At 38.2% G+C, this 21436-nt stretch overlaps 1 protein-coding gene across 2 annotated transcripts in view; it reads left to right on the top strand.

Annotated features, from left to right (window-relative positions):
* cpne5a (copine Va) overlaps positions 1-16624 on the top strand; it is a 71249-nt gene extending 54625 nt beyond the window's left edge. The window contains exons 13-15 of one of the 2 annotated variants that reach the window (XM_079676983.1): positions 1529-1586; positions 1739-1812; positions 16413-16624. In XM_079676983.1, the coding sequence (XP_079533109.1) occupies positions 1529-1586; positions 1739-1812; positions 16413-16472 (192 nt within the window). In that variant the 3' untranslated portion in view covers positions 16473-16624. Of the gene's footprint in view, positions 1-1528; positions 1587-1738; positions 1813-3141; positions 6943-16412 lie in introns of those variants that run through there. The other variant, XM_079676982.1, reaches the window with a different exon arrangement.
* Positions 16625-21436: the final 4812 nt, after the last annotated feature.

Consider the following 21436-nt stretch of genomic DNA (forward strand, 5'->3'; position numbering starts at 1 on the left):
ACAATGTGCCAAACTGCCCATCTACTAATCTAATGCTCACTTTCCCACACATACACACACCACACCACACCACACCACACCACACCACACCACACCACACCACACACACACACACACACACACACACACACACACACACACACACACACACACACACACACACACACACACACACACACACACACACACACACACACACACACACACACACACACACACACACACACACACACACACACACACACACACACACACACACACACACACACACACACACACACACACACACACACACACACACACACACACACACACACACACACACACACACACACACACACACACACACACACACACACACACACACCCACACACACACACACACACACAGACACACACACACTGAAGAATAGAAGAATAACTGCAGGCAGAGAGCTGCATAGAGATCCCCTGAGTGACTTTACAGTACAAGCAAAGTGACAAATGGTGTAGACTGAATAATTCAGACCGGGAAACAGAATCTAAAATGACATTCAGGTATATGAGTGTGGGTTCTTTCACTGCTGGAAATGGTTAAACAGAATGCATGTATTAAGTGCGGGAGCAATAGGTCATGAGGAATGAGCCTGGTGGAGGCAGAGGTTAAAATGGGAAAGGAGATGAAGGGGGGAATAGTGATGGAGAACATTGAGAAGATGGTCCTCATACTGCATGTACTCCTATCTGTGACAGGCCTCTCCCCTCGGGGGTTTTTCCAGGAGAGATGACCGACTTTTACCCCTGTAAATGTATTTCCACCACAAGCATACATCATTCATTCATGCCAGAGCTATTTCATTCTCCACATCAGGACTGTGGTTTAGTTTCATGCAGTTGAGAAACTTGTACACCACATACTGTGTGGAAAATAAGCCTTATTAAATCTTTATTGTTATTCATGTTAACTTTAGTTCGTATTAGTGTTTAATTGAAAGGAAATGTAAAAAATGTATTTTGGGCTTTATAGATTTTGAAACATTTATATATGCCAAGATCATGAATAAATAATGCAGGACTGAACATCTTAGTGGATAGGATGTGTATATTTTGTGAATAAAGTGCTTTACTGTATTCACGTTATCTTAACTGTTTTTATCTTGTGCTTTGTTACCAAGTCCAAAACATGTTGTAACCTTATGTACTTTAAATCATTATATTCCACAGTGTAAAAGCGGCTTGTAAATCTATATATATATATATATATATATATAGGTTTATGAGTAAGGTCAAATATTCTGTTATCTGCTGGCTTTTGTAACAACCTTTGGGACCCTGAGTTGAATAATGTATAGATGCAATGTAATGTATTTTCTTTCAATAAAAGTCAAGAAAAGGCTATGTATCAGATATATTATTTGATATCTCTGGAGAAAGGTGCTTCCAATGTTAGACTGACTTTGTAAAATGAGATGTGTTTTGAGAGAAAAATATGAATGAATGAATGAAATGTTCCCCTAACAGAGAGTGTGTTTGTTCTTGTTCACAACAGGCAGCTAAACTCCCCATGTCTATCATCATTGTTGGGGTTGGCCAAGCTGAGTTCGATGGTGAGAACAGTGGCGTGAATGAAAGCAGTTTTTGGATCTGTTTGCATCAAAGATAGTTTCTTTGTTAAAGTCATATTTACTCTTTAGTTTTGACCCAGTGTATAACTGTTATGATTCATCATCATCAACATGTCATTGACTTTTCTCTGTAGCCATGGTTGAGCTGGATGGTGATGACATCAGGATTTCTTCTCGGGGGAAGTTGGCAGAGAGAGACATTGTACAGGTAAGATGATGTTTTCCTCATACAGCTTGTTATATTGCTTAAAAGGTGTAATATTGGTACGTTTCTTACAATGCAGATGGGCCTATTGTTTTTGATTTTATGTCAAAGACATTTATCTCAACAGTTACGAGTCAGACTGTCTTGAAATTATGCTAATTAGAGTTTAGATTCTGAGAAATCTTTACATTATGTTACGTTTTTTGCTCATTCTCAAAAAATGTATTATTTTGGTTATGGTCGCGCTGCGTTAGGGGGCTATCAAATATAGCTATTGAGCATTGAGATTATTAAGAGTGAAGAGGACAACAAGGAATTTAAAGAAAAGCTAAAAAAATATTTTGCTTTTCAGAAACAAACATCTAGCAAGCATATCTCCATTGCATATTTTCGGACAACGGCATTCCCCCCCCTAATGACAGTAACTGAAAGAATGTAAATACTGCAGTGGCATGGCAGCAATGAGTGATATGCTGTCTTTGATATTCAAGCAAGGATCTCTTGAGGCTCTACAGTCCAGCCCTAGACCAAAAACTAACAGTTGTGTTTAAACTGCATTCAACTGGAAAAAGTTCATATTTATTGATTAAAAATGTGTTTTGATTGACACGTCTCTAAGTTTAGGAGTTGCAAAGAATATTTTGGCGTTTCAGGTATCTATAGCTGTGTAACGTCAGCGTAGCAGAGATAATTAATGTCATGTTTGCAAATGAATTCACTAAGAGGAATCATGGTACACCTTACGTTCACTGATTCAGAGATTGTATTTGAACATTCAGTTCTTTTTGATAGTTACAAATTGTTAGAAAAATATCACTCGTCACCGGCTTGAGCTTCAATATCAGGATACATGTATTTATTATCCTTGCAAGAATGGAAGTAGTCATCACATACAGAGTTGCACAGGACAAGATAGTTCCCTGAACAGTGTACTTCACATGCCTTACACAAGACAGGGTGTTACAGTGACAAGATGCAAGAATACCGGTTCAAAGCAGTATTCTGGCCTTAGTTCAGATTAGCTAAGGCCTGCGTAAGCAATAAACATGAGAGTCATGTGCCTATCTCCATAGAGGCTGTGTCATCATGTTGATCGTTGTCACATAGCTATCATATGCCTAAAACAGTGTGTCCTGACGCTCTTCTAGGTAATCATATATCCAGTTACTAGATTTGGGCCTTTGTGCTACTCTGATATTAGAGTACATTCAGTATTTTCCCAACATAAATAAACCAGGAAAGCATGAATTAAAGCAAAAATATATCCTGATGTTTTATGATGAATCCGTGTACATGAAACATTCTTTTCATAAAGTCATATATGTCTTCCAGTTTGTCCCGTTTAGAGACTACATGGACCGCACAGGGAACCACGTGCTGAGCATGGCGCGGCTGGTTAAAGACGTACTTGCAGAGATCCCTGACCAATTGATCTCCTACATGAAGAGCAGAGCCATTAAACCGAACTCCGTCCCCCCCCCTTACTCGCCCTTGGACCAACCACAGACCAACCCCGTCTGAGCCCCACACACAGCTCCACGTTGTGGTGGGGCAGGGTAGAGGTGGTCAATAACTCAAAACCGTCCTTTGGGAAGATGGAAACTCTTTTAAGGCCATCACGTAAATATTAATTTGGCTATACAAAAAGATGGTAAGACTCCAATTTGTTTTGGAGGAATATGACTGCTTTGGGTGAGGCTGCAGGTGATCATGGAGTGTTCTCTCTCTGCGTGCTTGAGGATAAGAGCGCTGAGAGGAGCTCGTGCTGGAGGAGGTTTTAGTTGTTCGCTGTCAAACCTGTCAAAGTGGTGATTTAATGGATAGCAAGTAAACCCGTAGAGAGAGCCTGTTTGAAGGCATACATATTAGAATGTGCCAGAGTGTATCATGTTTGTGATACCTTTTGGAATAGGTGTGTGTTGAACTAAGATATCATATGTATACTAATTTATTTTATTTATTGCAGAAATTATTTATTCCTTTGTGGGGGTTTTAGATAGTGGGGATTAAAGTCATATTTTCCCTGTAGTTTTTCATCTTATATTTTGTGAGCAGTTTAATACAAATAATCCCCATTTCTACTTTGATAAGGACTGTACTATAAAAGCATGATATAAAACATATTCAGCAGTTCATGGATAGTTTTCACTGATAGATCGTTTTGATTGCAAGCAGTTATGTAGAGAGCCTGCTGTAAGCTGTTTCCATAATGATTTTTCAGCACCATGTCTTATACATATTTCTAAAATGTATAATAACAGAATGCACTAATTCAGATATAAAGCACAAAGGTTATTATGGGAAATAAGCTCAACATTTTTTTTTTTTTAAAGGAACCAACACCTATCACAATGAAAGTAATGGAAGGGACCGCACAAGTTTTAACACATAATTTTAAATGAAACAGGAAGAATGTTTATAAGAAAATACTATTCAGATGTATTCAAATGAAAATATATTTAATCACCAAAACAGTATGTTTACAGAAAATAGATGAATAACTCTATGCACATACTTGCTCTCCCTGTTTGTTTACAGAAGAAATTATAATCCATGACATACTGTAGCACATTTGTCATCTCGCTGTTTGTGTTTCCCATTATATTTGTTGTTACGTTTTACTCTCTGGGGTTTGCTCTGAAGTAAACACACATTCAAAAGACCAATGTCTACTAATACATTTGTTTCCCTGTAAAGAAAAAAATCAAACAATCACAAATCTTGCATGAGATATTTGGGCGTTGATTGTTTTTTGAAGAAAAAAAACGGATTGCAAAAAAACTGAAACGGCTATGTTTTACTTTACAAATGTATTGAAAGTTCACAGATTTGTTTCACACTTGTGTTCAGAAGTTAATTATCTAGGCTATTGAGATACCATTTTAATACCTAAGATACAATTTCATTATCTAGTTCTACAATTTAATTAAAGTCAGCTGTTGATATATTCATATTTGTTCTCTGAATTGTTTTCAAAGAGAATGACAGCCATTGTGGCTCAGTTGTGTACATCATATCTTTTAATATTGGCCATTGTTTCCATTCGTATATCTTTGTCACTCAATATCTCAATCCAAATGTGCCTATTATGGAAACATATCCAAATTCAGTTACCCAGGTGTCATTCTGCCGGCAGCAGCAGGTCTCATATTTAAGATGTACACACAATGTTGGCGATAAAAACTGTTGCAAGATTAGGATTCTTACAAACTATTACATGCTGTCTCAACTACTGTCCTGTACTTTTTATACTAACAGCTCTTCACTTTGGGTCTAAAACAATGAGAGTTAAAAGTGTTGCTAAGCCTTGTTGTCCAATATTTCAAAGTCAAGACTTGTTTACAACTCAACTGTGGCTGTTCACATTGCCTCATGGAAAAAGGAAACATTCATGTGTTTTATTTTGAAGTGAGTTTATAGTTGAGTTGTGCATTATTCAGTCTTGTTTGTACTCGTAATGAGAACTAACGTTTACAAAAAGTTGTTGAGATCACACAGACTTCTCACTGTTGTTGTTACAATACTTTGTTTTGTGTTGAGAGCAAATGTGTTTACGTACCATTGTTAACTGCATGGTCTCCGACTCCCGTTACTTTAGTGCTCTCGCCGATAAAATGAAATCCTTTGTTACTGCAGAAACTCCAGAGGAAGTGAACTCCTTCGCTCACAGGCCCAGATCCATATTTTACTTATTTTCCGTTCTTAATTTTGGATGACATTTTTCCGTCAGAAACAAAGCAGTGTTTGATCTGTTGCCAAATTCAGTTGTTGCAGTGAAATGAGGCCATTGTGTTTAAGCACATACATCACATAAATACCAGAATACCTCTACAGAAAGCCATTCAGCCAAAAGAAAATCAACACATACATTTATTACATTTCTTATGACATATATATTCAATGAAATACTATAATTTAATGACTTGTATAGCTGTTATATTTTGACTTTCCAAGTACTGTAAACACTTCAAATTTCACTTCATAGGATCATCATAACTCAGAGTAAAATGAATGAGGACATCATTTTACGGACAATAAAAGTCAGCATCAGCATGCAGCGTACGGTATATACTGTGAGTGTGATAGCAAACCCTTGTGAGAGTCAATAAGATAATGTGGAGTTGGCCCTGTATGATGTGTGCACTTTCAGTTATATTTCCTCTATTAATACTACATGGCTTTTGAGCCCTTCTACTAAAATTATTTAAAAAACTATACTCCCCCGCCATCTGTGAGTTTTCCTCCACAGGGAAATAAAAAATCTACTACCCCTCAGTACTAAACAAATAATCAATGAAAATGAAAGGAGCACAGTAATGACACACTTATGCAATTGTGAAACAGAATTATAATTAAATATATTTTTCAGTCTAAATGATGTCTTTCCAACAATTCAATTTACATATTTTCTCTCTGTGGAAATGGCTTTGATTATCTTTTAATTTAATATTTTCTTTGAGGCTAAACTATTTAATTATGTACATAAGCCCCGAATGAAGAATATGAAATGCCAAAATGTGTTCAGTTGTTGAACTTAGCCTCTTTAGACAATATGTGCATGTTTGTGCCACAATGGCAGGAGGTTTGGTAGTCTACCTTTATTTCACCTGATTAGTGCATCCGCCATGTGCTTACAGTAGTTTGTTACTTGGGATGGTATTTAGAGATAACGGTCACCTCCAGCATGTTGCATCTCTGGTTTCTTTCCATTCTGTTCCTATACAACACTTTCTGTATGGGATGTTCTTTCCACTACTCCTGTTTTATCCCAGGTTGTTTACATACCTCTCTTGGTCTCTGACTTGCATGCTGAATAATTTCCAAACCAGGTGTTGGACATGATATTGTCGTCATACTGTGGTTTGTGAAATGCTTTGTAATGGATTGCCTTAACTGAAGATTAATAAAATATTGATAACTTTGGCAGAATGCAAGATGAGTGTTCTGTGTGTTTGGTCGCTTTGAGATAGAAGTAAATGGAGCGGTAACTTTTAGCACTTAACACTTAGCACACTTTTAATAGCATACTTCACCAATTTAGCATTGTACTTTATATATGATAACAATGTTGAACTTTTAATTGACTACTAATGAATTACCAGAGATATCATAATTTTTATTCCATATGTTCTTCCTCCTTGATAAAAAAAGTATCCACAATGCTGTTGAGTCATTAGATTCTTCAAGTTTTATTTTTAAACATTTATGAGACTCTAGGCAGCTCCCTCAAGCGCCACACAAAGTCTCATTAAAAGTGTTTTCATCATGCATTAGTACTTCTAAAGAACAGTAAACAGTTTTTTTTCCTGAGGGGCAGGGGGTCCAGGCAATCATAAAGAAAACATTGCATAAAAAATATCAGATTTGAATTCTGATTCTTTTTGAAGGAGTCCCCATGACCTTTGAGCGTTACTTTGCTTTGGTGGACTTATTTAGTCTTTAAATGACTTTTTATTAAAGGTGGGGTAGGTAATTCACTTCAGAAACACTTTTTGTTATATTCCATGGAATGCTCTTAACATCCCGATAGCAATGAGTACTTTAATTGCATTGACAATACATTTTTTTTAAATGTGGCGCTGTAAAAAGCACGACCAATCATTTTAGTGGCCCAGCTAAAATAACTGGATGGCCTACCTGCCTGTCAGCCTTCCATCTGTGCACAAACTTATCTCGTGCCCTCATTGGTCATGTGCGCGTTCGTGTGTGTTGGAGGAGGGGGCTCTGTAAGGAAGTCTGGAGGAGGGGGCAGATTTTTTTCGGTTGTGTACTTTCAAATTCTAGCGCACTCGAGCTGGTTTCTCCATTCTTACCTACCCTACCTTTAATTTGTAATTAATTAGGAATTTGAATATGTTAGGTTGTCATAAAAGAATACTGTGTACTTGACATATATCAGTGTAATTTTTCTCTTCCCCTTCCAGATGTACTATGCTGCATGCAGTTTACAAGAAGCTAAACTACTGCAAATGGGAAGAATCTGGTGGCGCATTATGACATATAAGCATTTGTCTGTTTATTTTCTAAAGTCACCGACAAGTGGGCCAATATGATCCAGAAGGATGGGCATCTAAAATTGGATAAAAATGTATACTAAATCTGCTGTTTGCAGTGAACTGAGAATAACCTTGAGTGAAACTGTTATGTAAACAGTCTTTTATGTGTAAAATTCCCTCAGCTAAGCTTAGCTATCCACATTTTTTTTTTTTTATGGATCCAACTGTCAGTGAGGGATCACAGATTTGTAAAGCTCCTCTCATGAGATTTAGATTGCAGCTTTTTGGCTCTCAACAGGATGGTCGATGTATCTAGAAATCTATCCCCGTGAGAGCCTGGTGACCAATCAGGGATAAGCATTGTCCTCTCGCAGAATGTCTTCCCCTTAGAAATGGGTTTTTCTGCCCCTAATGAAATGCACTGCTCACGCATCCAGCAGTCCACCTGGGGAGAGGGAGACAGCAGCTGGAGCCATAAATTACCGGCCTAAGATGGAGCCAACACCTCCCTCGCAAACCCACTTACCGCCTGAACAATAACCCCTGACTGGCAGCCAGGAGGAAAATCAACAGCTAATGACATGGAATTATACCCTACTTATATGTAACGTTTCACATGTATAATGTGCAAACCATTGAAGAGAGAGTTCTGCTAAGAACTAATTACACCAATTACTCTGGAGTTCTGGCAGGCAACATTTTATAAGCCAAAGTAGACATTCAAAAACAATCTCAGATTTTGGGTTAAACTAAGCTAAAATAGCTAGATTCTCTAAACCTTACTCTTGGAGATTGTCTCGAAACATTGAGGTTTTTTCATTTATTTTTCAAATTGGTAAACTATTGTACTTTTACCTCATGGATTTCCATCAGCAGTATCTCCAATATAAGACTTTATACACCTGCATGAATCAATATCTGCATGTTGGCAATGCAGTAACGACTGAAATGTGTTCGTCTCTTATTAAAAAAATAAAATGTAAAGTGCTTAAGCTGATAAAAAAATAAAGATAGGATATTACATTCTCTAAGATAAACATTAAAATAATTTGCTGCAGCTTGCAACTTTTAATTTTGCAGAGCAGTGTTGTCAACAAACACCTATAGCGTTTGTGAAACAATAAGGTCAGTTGTCAGTGGGGGAAGCACACACCGAATTTCCCTCTGGACTCTGAATTTGTTTTATTATCCATTTAACAGAGCAAGGAAGGTGTGCAGAAGCAATTCCAACTCTAATCAGAGATCAGGGTGGACCTGCGGTTTCAGTATTGACCTGGAAACCAACCAGAACCGGTTCTTTCATGGTACATCACTGCACTGCCAGCACTGCCCAATTAAAACAGCAAGATGGGCTGTTTCATGTCTGGTGAGAAAACATCCACCATTGAGCTCAGGAAAATTGATAAAACATAAAGCTATTTCTCTTCAGGTTTGGATTTGGAGTAGATTCGTTACAGCCTATACTCCTCACAGCTAGCGTTAACTGTATGGTTCACCTCTCTGTTCTGCTGTTCAAAATGAACTCCACTCAGCTGGAGGCTACAACAGAGGTCTCGCTCAGCAGCACAAATGCACTCACTATACCACTATTCACCAGCCACGGCTGTATTGGCTATAAATCATAATTAGGCTACCGATAAAGACTGATCCGAGAAGAATAAGTGAGGTTTTAGTTCACTGTAATAGAGCCAGAGGGGAGGGAAGAATGGTTTCTTGTTACTACCCAATGCTTAGGTAATGTTTGGAGATGTCTGAGGCAGAAGAAAATACTTATTTTGATCACATTTCAATCAGATTCTCAGAATAGAAACACATACATGCCTTTTTTTGTCTGTCCATTTGAAATTACATTTTGGGACACACTGGATGTAAGGTGACATACACAATCTTTATGGTCTGTGACATTTGAATAAATGGAAATGTGCTTGTTGATTGTGAAAACAGAAATATTTGTTTTGGAATAGTGCATCTCATAATTGGATATCACATCTCCTTCCTTGTAGGGATGCAATATGACATTAAAGCACTTCTAAAGGCAATGACCATACACATTAAAAACACAAGAAATGTAAAAATGGAGAAGAGCTGAGTTCCTGGAGCTGAGTGCTGACTTCTCAGAGGGGAGTCCAGCATGCTGAGTACCATTACCTCCTGGCAGTAAGCCTTATTTACTGTTTGTTGCATACTGGAACAGCCTGTTCTGCATAAAATTGTATTCCCATTACGGACAAAACAAAACTGAATTGTAAAATGTCAGAGGTATTTCAGGGAGTTTATGTGATTCTACGCGCTAGCACAAACCACTGAGAACACTGAGAATTAAAACCCAGTCTGAAATCCAAGGCATGTTTAACTGACTGTGGACGGTCAATTGTATCATCTCAAACAAGAATATATTTACTGGGAAAATAAGTAATGTATTAATAAAAAAGGCTATTAAAATTAATCAACAAATGATAATTATTTCATATATGTGATAACCGGTATTAGTGAAAACAATGCTGAAATAATAACTGAATATTATTATTACTGAATTGATTTTTACAAAAGTATGAAAAAATACATTTCTCAATAGCTTTCTTGTAATGTGACTCCATCATTTAAGCGTTTTATTACACTAAAAGGTTATGACATAGCTGTTTTGTTGGATTTTAGTGCTTTTTTATTTTATAGGTGTATTGTTATGGAAATTAAGCATTTTCTTTAAATACAAGTCTATATTGATTTCATTAGCCTATGTCATGTGACTGGAGTACTCCAAGTTATTGGAGCATTGTAATACCCTGCTAAAGAAGGACACATCTTGAATATTTTTAAATGAAAAAGTCAGCAGATACTTTATTTCCCTGAATAAAAATAGTCAGACTACACTCAATTTTCAAATTAAAATTCTCTCCCTCTCAATGGATAATTTCCCATAATCCCCTGAGACTATAAAACCCTTCACACCAACGTAATCTCATGCTAAACCAATTGCTGTAACATCTCAGACTGCTGATGCTGCCAGCAGCCATGAACCATTTTGGCTCTGAGAAACACTCCCTGGTTGACGCATGCCATGTAGCAGCAAGCAGAAAATAGCCCTGCACGACCAGCCTTGTCATGCAATAAAAGGCTTTGGAGATTTCTCCGGAGTAGGTGGTATATTCAAGAGTACTCAGATAATACTTCCTACACTGACAGCTTCTTTATCTGCAGCTTTCTTCGCTGCGCCCTCTGCATTTATTTACTCAGAACCTCAGATTACCTCTTCAGTGACTCTGAGCCAGGACAGTAATCTCTGCGACTGCAGGGGAAAGAATAGAGGAGGCGAGTTAAAGAGAAAATATGGAAGGGATGAGATGAGGAACAGTGGAAGTAGAGTGGTGATTTCAAAACTGAGAGAGGGGCATCGTATGAGAGAAGAAAAAGAGCCATGAGCACGGACAGAGGACGGGAGGCTGGAGTGAGGAGTAAAGGAGATAAGAGAAAGCACAGAGGAGTGACAGAGAGTGTAGCAAGACAGTGGAAGAGAGTATGAGGAGTACAGCAGGAGAGGAGGAGCCACCCATGGGAGGCAATGTCCTTTGAGTCCTGCACCAGCCGCTGGGTCTGGGCCTGTGTAAACCAGAGACTCCCTCCTGGTCCTATGGGATATTAACAAAGAGAGTGAGGAATGACTACTTCTTTCATGGAGAGGAATAAAGTCTCCTGGTGAATTCAAAGCGGGCTGATTGAGGCTCTTTTGATGTGAAAGAATGTGATGAATGAGTTAGAACGTACACTACCTCGCTGTCTTTGTAGTGACGCTCAAACGCTTGATATTTGCAGAGATTTTATATTTTTCCTGCTGGTAGTGACTGAGCATTGTGGAAAATAGTTTTTAATTATGGTTTGTGTGAAAATCTTAAATTAATCCTAGCTCTTTGAAAGTCCAAAAGTAAAAGCTACGATCCTTTGAAACAATTGCATTTTTGCTGGCATGTTTGACCTCATATCCCTTTTCTCTGTTTTCCTCTCCAGTCCACAGAGACGTTTTGTGACTGCTGTGCTCAGTCTGATCCCTCTTACTCCTACTCATCTCTGTGTGTTAACACCCTCAGAAGATACACCAGCACATAGAGTATATTGGAATATGTTTGTGTGTAAAACCCCTCACACAAAAACACCAACAGAGGCAACAGAAATAGCTGTAGACTGTGAGTGTAATGATAACAGCCTCTGCTGCTGTGTGGGTGTGACACAGCTCAGCTCCATCGTTCCAACTCTCTGCGACAGAGTGCGAAAGAGGGACTGAGAGGAAACATTACAGAAACCAGTGGCTGTCTTTAGCCAGCTCTGCTTTTCTAATATCACCTGTACATTGCCATTGTCTTTTTAAAAAACAGCTATAAATCTATCTGGTTTAAGTTGAAATTAAATAAGAAAATATGTTTCTCTCTAAGGCCTGGGTTAAAATGCTGCTCTGTAGCTCGTTGGTTTCGCCTTCAGGAAATTCCTCATTTCAGCTGAGTGTGTGTTTTCAACTTTGTTGTTGTATACTTCAGACCAGTGCAGTCAAGATGTGAAGTTCTCTATAGTGTTCATCTTGAATGCTTCTGTAATCCTCCAAAACCCAGCTATGTGGAAAATTCCTCCATTCGCATGTTAGCAATATTTTCTAACCAACCTTATCCCACTGGTTTTACAAAAATTAGGTTGATTTTCTATTCAGTTTCTATTCTATTTTAAGATTTGTGCCAATGTGCAGTTCACTGGGTGCTGTCCATGGAGCTGAAAACGAATTTACATGGTAGGGTTGTCACATGTTCCATCAACCAGAAGTACTTTTAGTTGTTAAAATATGGTCAGTTTTTATGTGTTCAAGTTCTTAATACTCTGTTATTATTTAATGTACGTACATTTTATTATTGCATGCATTTTATTATGTATTTTATATCACAATGACGATACCTTCAGCTTCAAGGCTGACTGCCAAGGGGACATTTTTCTGTTTCCCACCAAACTCCAAGTCTATTGTTACACCACAAGTAAGACATTGAGCAGAAAACTCTGTATTGATTTATTGGTTCGACATATCCAGAGTGTGTCACTTCAACTAGGTATAACAGTGTAAATGCAAACTTAATTAACCATACTGTAGAAAATAAGTCTTAAAATGGGAAATCACTCCAGATTACAAACAAAGTATTTCAAGTGCAACCGAAATTGACTTTGGTCACTGTAGAGATAAAACAGTACCTAAGGATTCTATGAAGGCCACCAAACATATCAATGAACGGTATGGGGGACATTAGCCAAAAAAAGGATAATGACTGAACAATGTTAAGACCATCAGCCTGAATTTAAAAAAAAAACCACTTTATATTAAGTTACACAAATTAACCATCAACTAGTTGTTAATTAACAGGCATATTAGCAGTATATTGGCTCTTTATTAGTCATTATTAAACACTTATTAATGCCTTGTTCTACATGACCATATTCTACAAGTAATAAGCCATTAGTTGAGAGTTTTTCCTCAATAACCCTCTAATTAGCGCTTATTTATTGCAAGTAAGGAAGTTGTTGTACACGAGTTTTGGTCTTAATATGCTCTGCTCAATATGGGCCTAATAAGGCAGTAGTACCACAATAATAGTAATTCTCCCATAATAACACTTAACAAATATGATCTATTCTTATGTAACAATACATGAAAGTATAAGTGTTAATTAAGTCTAAATAACTCAAAATTAAGTATTTCTATCTAAGAACATGTTCCCTATTTTAAAGTGGGAGTCTTGTTCATAACCAATAAGCTAGTAGTTTGACTCTAATTAGGTATTTCTATCTAAGAACATGTTCCCTATTTTAAAGCGAAGTCCTGTTCATAACCAATAAGCTAGTAGTTTGACTCTAATTGACCTTTCGCAAAGCCACCCCCCCTTTGGTTACTGTTGCTAGTCCGACAAGCTGAGAGCCAGATGCGTTAAACAAAGCCATAATGGAGGGTCTCCGTAACGTCGGAGTCGCCTTAACAGACTCATTTTGGAGCAATAACGCAGCAATATCCTCCAGGTCCCGACAAAAGGGGCTACAATATGCTATGGAGGGTTATATCCACAGTATAAACATTAGAAAAGAGGGAGGCACAACATTAATAGAGGCACTTGCATACAGGTCGCAGTGCAAGAGTGAAAAACCACATGAGCTGTATGTCAAATTCGACGGAATTATTATTATTATTTTGGAATAAAACAATACAATCACAAGAGGCATTAAATGTTGTAGTTTGTCTAAAGTTAACTACCGTTTCCTTGGTGGCTTTCTGCATCCATCTTGTTGTTCCTTTGTGGGGGTCGGGGTGCCCACTTGTGCAGCAGGATTAGGGAAGTTGGCAGTAGGCTTTCCATTAACAAAATGCTACAAAGATTAAAGCAAAATATAAATGAATGATTGCCTGTTGGCTTTCTTGTTTGTACTTTGACCACAGGTAGACTAATAATGGAGCTCAGCTGTTCAGACATTATTATGCATCAAGTGATATACATGGTCAAAACGACCTATAAGCACACAGCTTACAGCTGTAGTCGTGTGACTTTAGCTAACGTTAGTTAGTGAAATTAGTTAATTAAATGAGTTAGTTAATTTGTGAATGTAATCTTTGCTAGCTAGCTAGCTACGTTAGCACGTATTTACCTTGGAGCAAACGTATTTGTGTTTGTTGATATTCGCCATATTCAGCTGGGCATGGGGCCTGCCGCATTTCTTTATCCACTGGCGGCATCCCCCCTCCCTCTAAGCTTATGGGATATCTGCTATCCGATTTGCAAAGACCATAAGCACAACGCTTCACCATTTTTGCAATGAATTTGAATGCTAAGCTTGTCGGACTTCGACAGGGAGCCGCGCACGTGATCGAATATGATTGGACAACGGGCATTTAGGGGCGTGGCTTTGCGAAAGGTCAATTGACCTGAACATGTTCCCTATTCTAAAGTTGCCTCCTCTTCACACTTTGTAAATACATTATAGCACACAACTACTGAAATTAACCTCAACAGTACATGAACAAAGTAGGCACACGTTGAAATATCTGTTTTATTAATGAACCACTAAAGAGAGGTTCAGACACATACATGTACCAAAACATGTCAAGTTTCTCCAAGGCTGAGAACACATATGCAGCCTGTACTTTTTTAATAAAAACTGATTTTTAACAGATTTTATGTATTTGTGATCGTACTGTGTGACCTTCTTATATGTTCTTACACAATAGGTGTACTGTTCTCTCTATGTGTTGTAGTGTCTCAGTGTGAACATAGATTAAACAGCCAGCCAAACTCTTTTGAGAGCCAGGGAATGAGCAGCCATGCTCCTTTATTGACTTATTTGCAGTCCACTGACATTCAAACGGAGTGAAACTATAAAAAATAAGTTAAAAGTTTAATGATTTCATACATGCGAGTGTAACATACACAGATTAAAACATAGGACCGCTAAGTGTAAACAAGGCAAATATATAGCTAATGCTCGCTGTGCAATAAGCATACAGTATGGCTAACCCTAGCATGTATGCTAACGCTAGCGCGTATGCTAACGCAAATAATAGCGCGAATGCTAACGCATTTTCCCATTGTGTTTTAACATCTCCAAATGTCATCACATAAACACAATACATGTTACTAATCCTTACAGTGTAAGTGTAATATACAGTCTATGGTGTAAGGCTAACACTTACAGTCATTGCTTTCTGACGGACTTGACCCTTTTACTCTTCAGGTTGCATAGGGAAAATTAATTGTAGTCGGTTGCAGTCTACTGCTCATGGATGTCTACTGCCATGCTATTCAGTTCACTTTCTTCTACTTCCTGTACCCGGTTTCCTGTCTAACCTTCAGTACAAATTTTACAAATATATGAATGTGCAAATATGAAACGTAGGCCTACACGTCAATATCACCTTGCTATTGGTAGCTGAACTGTCAATACCCCAAAACATATTCTTAGATATAAAAACCTAATTTTGAGTTATTTACACGTTTCATGTCTTGTTACATAAGAATAGATCATAATTGTGAAGTGTAATTATGGGAGAATTACTATCCTTGTGGTACTTCTGCCTTATTAGGCCCATATTGAGCAGAGCATATTAAGACCAAGCCTCATGTACAACAACGTCCTCACTTAAATAAATAAGCATGAGGGTTATTGAGGAAAAACTCTCAACTAATGGCTTATTACTGGTAGAATATTGTCATGTAGAATATTGTCATGTAGAATACGGCATTAATGAGTGTTTAATAATGACTAATACAGAGCCAATATACTGCTAATATGCATGTTAATTAACAACTTGTTGATGGTTAATTTGTGTACCTAGTGTTACCATTCTTAGATAGAAATACCTAATTTTGAGTTATTTAGACTTAATTAACACTTATAGTTGTCACAGTCTGCTCCATCTTTCAACAGTAGTTTTCCATTCACCTGTCTCACCTGTTAACCACACCCACGTTTTTGCTCACTCTCTTTCTCTTCTGCACCAATTGGCTTCACTGCCAGTATTTAAACCCTCTGCAGACACACACCCGTTGCCAGATCGTACTTTGCCTTCATGCTAGTCTTTCACGCCTTTGTTACCAGATTGCCTACCCGGTTCCGACCCTGCCTGTCCCCGACCTGCCTGCTCTGCCTGATCCCTGATCCTGCCTGTCCTTGGACTATCCTGCCTTGCCTGCTGTCTGAACCTGCCTGTACCTACGTTGACCGCCTCGCTGCTCCCTGACCCTCTGCCCGGACCTGACTCACCTTCTGCCCGCCTCGCTGCTCCCTGACCCTCTGCCTGGCCCTGACTCACCTTCTGCCCGCTGTCCTCCGGTTCGTTTGCCTGTACATCATCCGGTATTCCTCTGCTCTGGTATTATTATCAATAAAGTACATTACCAATACTCCGTGGTTTCTCGAGTGCTGCATTTGGGTCCTTCATAAGATTGTGACAATAGTTTCATGTCTTGTTACATAAGAATAGATTATATTTGTTAAGTGTTAAGAGAATTACTATTCCTGTGGTATACTGCCTTATTAGGCTCATATTGAGCAGCGCATATTAAGACCAAAACTCATGTACAACAACTTCCTTACTTGCAATAAATAAGCACTAAACAGAGGGTTATTGAGGAAAAACTCTCAACTAATGGCGTATTACTTGTAGAATATGGTCATGTAGAATAAGGCATTAATAAGTGTTTTATAATGACTAATAAAGGCCAAATATACTGCTAATATGCATGTTAATTAACAACTAGTTGATGGTTAATTTGTGTACCTTAATATAAAGCGTTACCATGTTTTCTTTGTGATCCTGTCCAGTGAACTCAAAGCTGAATCTTCTTACTGATGCACTGAAATACATAAAGACAAAACAACAACATCTTTGACAATTAAAACTTCAAAGGGTTTGGTGATGTTTAAATATCCAGTGTGTAGGATTTAGTGACATCTAGTGGCTTTGTCCTTCCTGGGCTACTGTTAAAACATGGCCGTGGAACATGGTAGACTGTGGATCAGTGGTTAGTGTGGTGGACTTCGACTCAGGGGATAGCAAGTTTGAGTCCCACTGCAGTCAGCATGTCATTTTGTCCCTGGGCAAGACACTTCACCCCAAATTGCTCCTCTGGCGATTGTCCACAGTACACAATGTATGTAAGTCGCTTTGGATAAAAGCGTCTAAATGACATGTAATGTAATGTAATGGTAGAGTAGTGCCTACGTCGATATGTACTGTAGCACCATTTCTAAGGTAAAGAAACATTTATTATTTTAATTCATAAATGTTTTGGGAAATGATACACTCCTAAAACCATAGTTTTGAATATTATATATGATTTCAGATAGATCCCCCTTAATCCCACACATACCTTTATATGTTTAAAGGACACATGCAGGGAGCCTGGGAGGATTTAGGCTGGACACATTCAGTTTGTCAGTCAACACAAAAGACTTATGAACAGATCCTGTTGATATTCTGGTCAAAGAGCCAGGGAGCTTTCTGTGTCAGACTGCAGTAGCAGCACATCTGGAGACTCACAGTGATGAAGTGCTTCAGCACCACGAACATAAGCTTGATGTGCTAGCCTGTCGTGTGCATTCCCTTTTTAATTTGTGGGTCATGAGGGGAAGCAGATTTGAGACCCTTGTGACAGTTGAAGAATGTTTTTACAACTTTTGCTGTAACGGAGGCATAAATTGCACAGCAGGATGATTCTCCATTTATTTACCGTAGAACAGAAAAACACCCAACACCATATTGTGATCCTGGGTGCATTTTGTTTCGGTTTCCCCAGCACTTATTTCTATAATCTATCAGATACACGATGAGGTGAGCAGAGTCTGTGTTAACCAATTACTGTCCTTAACCCTTAGATGCACGAGTGACTGGACCCTACACTCTTCCATAAGCGGGTCTAAAAGCACCCGTATTAGAATAATATGTGTTTTTATGCCATTTTTGTCATATTGGTTAAGAAAAATCACTTGTATATTTAGTATTATATTTTGGTTCACATTAGAAATATTTTATATTTAATTGTTCACAACTTCTAATTTTAGACATTTTTTTTACATTTTGAAAAAAAACGTTTTGAACATATTGTCCCTTAGATCTCCGCTATTCTGAGACCCTCACAGTATTCCAGTCCCTTTTCAAAACTCATCTCTTCTCCTCTTTTCCACTTTTTTGAGGAATAGCTGGAATATGAAATGATAAAAAGATGTAATTACAAAGATACTTCAAGAAAACCACCTCACCGGGTCCAAAAAGACCCACTTATGGAAGCTTGGGGTAGTAATACAAAAACTACAATTTCTTAAAATTTAAATTTAAAATTTGAATGGCATGATATCCAAAACATATTTTTTGAGGAATAGCTGGATTATGAAATGATACAAAAATGTAATTACAAAGATACTTCAAGAAAACCACCTCACCGGGTCCAAAAATATCCTCTTATGCATCTAAGGGTTGAGAAGTTGAGTGAATTGCCATAGTAACCTCCTCCCAAAAGCAGTTTTACTTCCAGTAAAGGGGCTTGGCCTTGCAGGTAGCAGCATCCTCGTGATTTCCACTTTGAAGTAATGGTGTGTGTGAGAAATCCATTACTTTAGCCCTATTACCCTGCTGTGATGCTTGTGGGATATATGACACTCCATTTCGTCTCATTTCCTGCCCTCACTGCCATCATATTCTCTCATAGTGTTAAAGTCACAAACATGTTTTCTGTTTTTGAGTGCACTGCCTTAAAATAATATCTGGGACTGCAGGGAAAAAGAAGGCTTGTATAAAATATGCAGGAATCTTTATGCAGATCCAGTCTCTGGTGTTGTCTATTCCTGATTACAATTCAACCAATCTCAGGAGTACATGAGTCCGCCCCTCTTTGCTGTCAAGGAAGATTACAACTGACTATATTAAAAAAACAATCTATTCTTGTTCTCCTTTAATCCTGGAGTTCCCGTAGGGTCTGTTATGTTTATGTGCAGGAATATGTAGCATCTCACCGCGGTCATCATTAATGGTCGCAACAACTGTACATTTACTTACGTACTATATTGCATCACAATTTGGGGGTATTTGTACTTTACTGGTATAAAGTAACCAAGTAGATCATCCCAAGTACTGTACATTTGTTACTTTGCAGATTTGGATTAATGATGTGAAATATAATCAACACTTGGTTAACACTTGGAGTAACAATTCAACAGCCCCTGCAGCATGAAAGGTAATTAAAACGATCTGCACATAATTATAATGAAAACATATGATATTATTCTGAAATTGGCTAATTTGCATAATTATTACTTTCACTTTTGGTACTTTAAGTGTTTTTATAAGCTCATACTCATGTACTTTTATTAGTTAAGACTAACCTTTTGTACTCAGGATTTGTACTTGTAACAGAGTATTCCTACAATCTGGTACTTTTACTTAGGTATAAGATTGGAGTACTTATTCCACCCCTGTATAAGATACACATTTAGTCATCAGTAATAACAACCTATCCAATATTTAAATAAAGGACTTCTAATAAGGTATTTCATCAGTGTGGCATTGGTACTTTTACTTAAAGTGGACTTATCATGCTATATTTGAAACATATATTGTCGGGCCATACCTATATAAAACATGTCTGTGAAGTATTTTTTTCAAAATACCAAACAGATCATGCATTTTAGCCATGCCTCATTTCGCTCTATTTGCTCTTTTCCAGCCCTGTTTTTGCAAGGGCTGATTCTGTGAGAAGTCTTCTTCGCTGCTTTTGTGGCAGACTACAGCGCCACTTACAGGCCTGGCATATGTACTACAGCGCTTTCGAGCGGTCTCTCATTCCCCTGATAGGTGGAGAGTTGCCCATATAGGCGGAGCACCCCTTTTCTGACGTCAGAAAAATTCAAATAATAATCAGCTCCGTTGAAGCCCCGTTTTTAGAGATTTGGGTACGGAGGAAAAGAGAGAAGTTTGTGTTTTCTGACACTTGGTGACTTCCCTGACACACCGGGGACACATATTCATGTATACAAGACGTACAAAAGTGCATTTTGCATGATAGGTCCCCTTTAAGGAAATATCTGAATGCTTCCTCCACCGCTGGTCAGCATTAGTATTCTGAGTCTGAGCTTGTGGCTGGTAGTGCCAGATGTCCCCCCCCCCCTCCTCCTCCATGCAGGGAAACCCCATGCAACAGCCGGCCATTCATCCGTTATGAGCACATGAGGAGGGTCCTGTTGGCAGCTTATGTCAATCTGACAACCTGCTGATGGTGACTTTATGATGTCTCAGCATGACGCCTCTTCACAGAGAGACATCTTTCTCAAAGCCTAACGGGAAGCGTTACAATGAAGGCGCTCTAAAAATATGTATGGAGTTGGATCTATTGTACTGTTTGTTTGGAGCTGTTGTTGTGGGAAGTAATGAGGGGGATGTTTACTGTATAACAGCAAATGAGTGAGTCCATACAAGCCTGTTAGAGCTTTGACAACATACTGTGTTTTTGTCCTTCTTATCTTCAGTATTGTAGTGTGGACTGTGCTGTGAGAGTTAATGACATTTTTTATTTGTGGACGGTGGATGAAGTTATTTGGTCGTTACTCTGGGCACCAGAAAGCATGCAGACCTTCAAAATATCATTCTGCAGTGGATAAAATAAGAGACAGCCGGTCTCACTCTGTATTCAGGTAGCGCGCAGCAGGCATGCTTCACATAAATACACATTTCTTTGAACAAGTATACCTTTTACATCGGGAGTATTGCAGTCTTTTTTGGTCATTTCTGTATGTGGTAATGCTGTCATATAACATTTGTATTATCTTAATTTGTGATATAATATTCATATACAAACAATTTAGGTTTTTTTTTCTTTAAAGCTAAGTTATTATTAAGCTCGCTATTCCCAATCCAATATGCATATTTCTTTTTGCACGGATAAGACATGCTGAAGAAAGCTACGACTGAAAAGCAAGACCAAGTAAAATATTCACTTGAAAATGTTAACAAGCTACTGCCATCTTAAGGGAGGATAACAGCATAGCCACAAGAGGCAGCTGTGAACACTCAGCCTACATATACAATAGCTAGATGCTGTCAAAAGCTTTGTTGCAAAAGTATATGAGTA

This window comes from Notothenia rossii (genome assembly GCF_949606895.1).
Source record: "Notothenia rossii genome assembly, chromosome: 4".
Taxonomy (NCBI): Eukaryota; Metazoa; Chordata; class Actinopteri; order Perciformes; family Nototheniidae; genus Notothenia; species Notothenia rossii.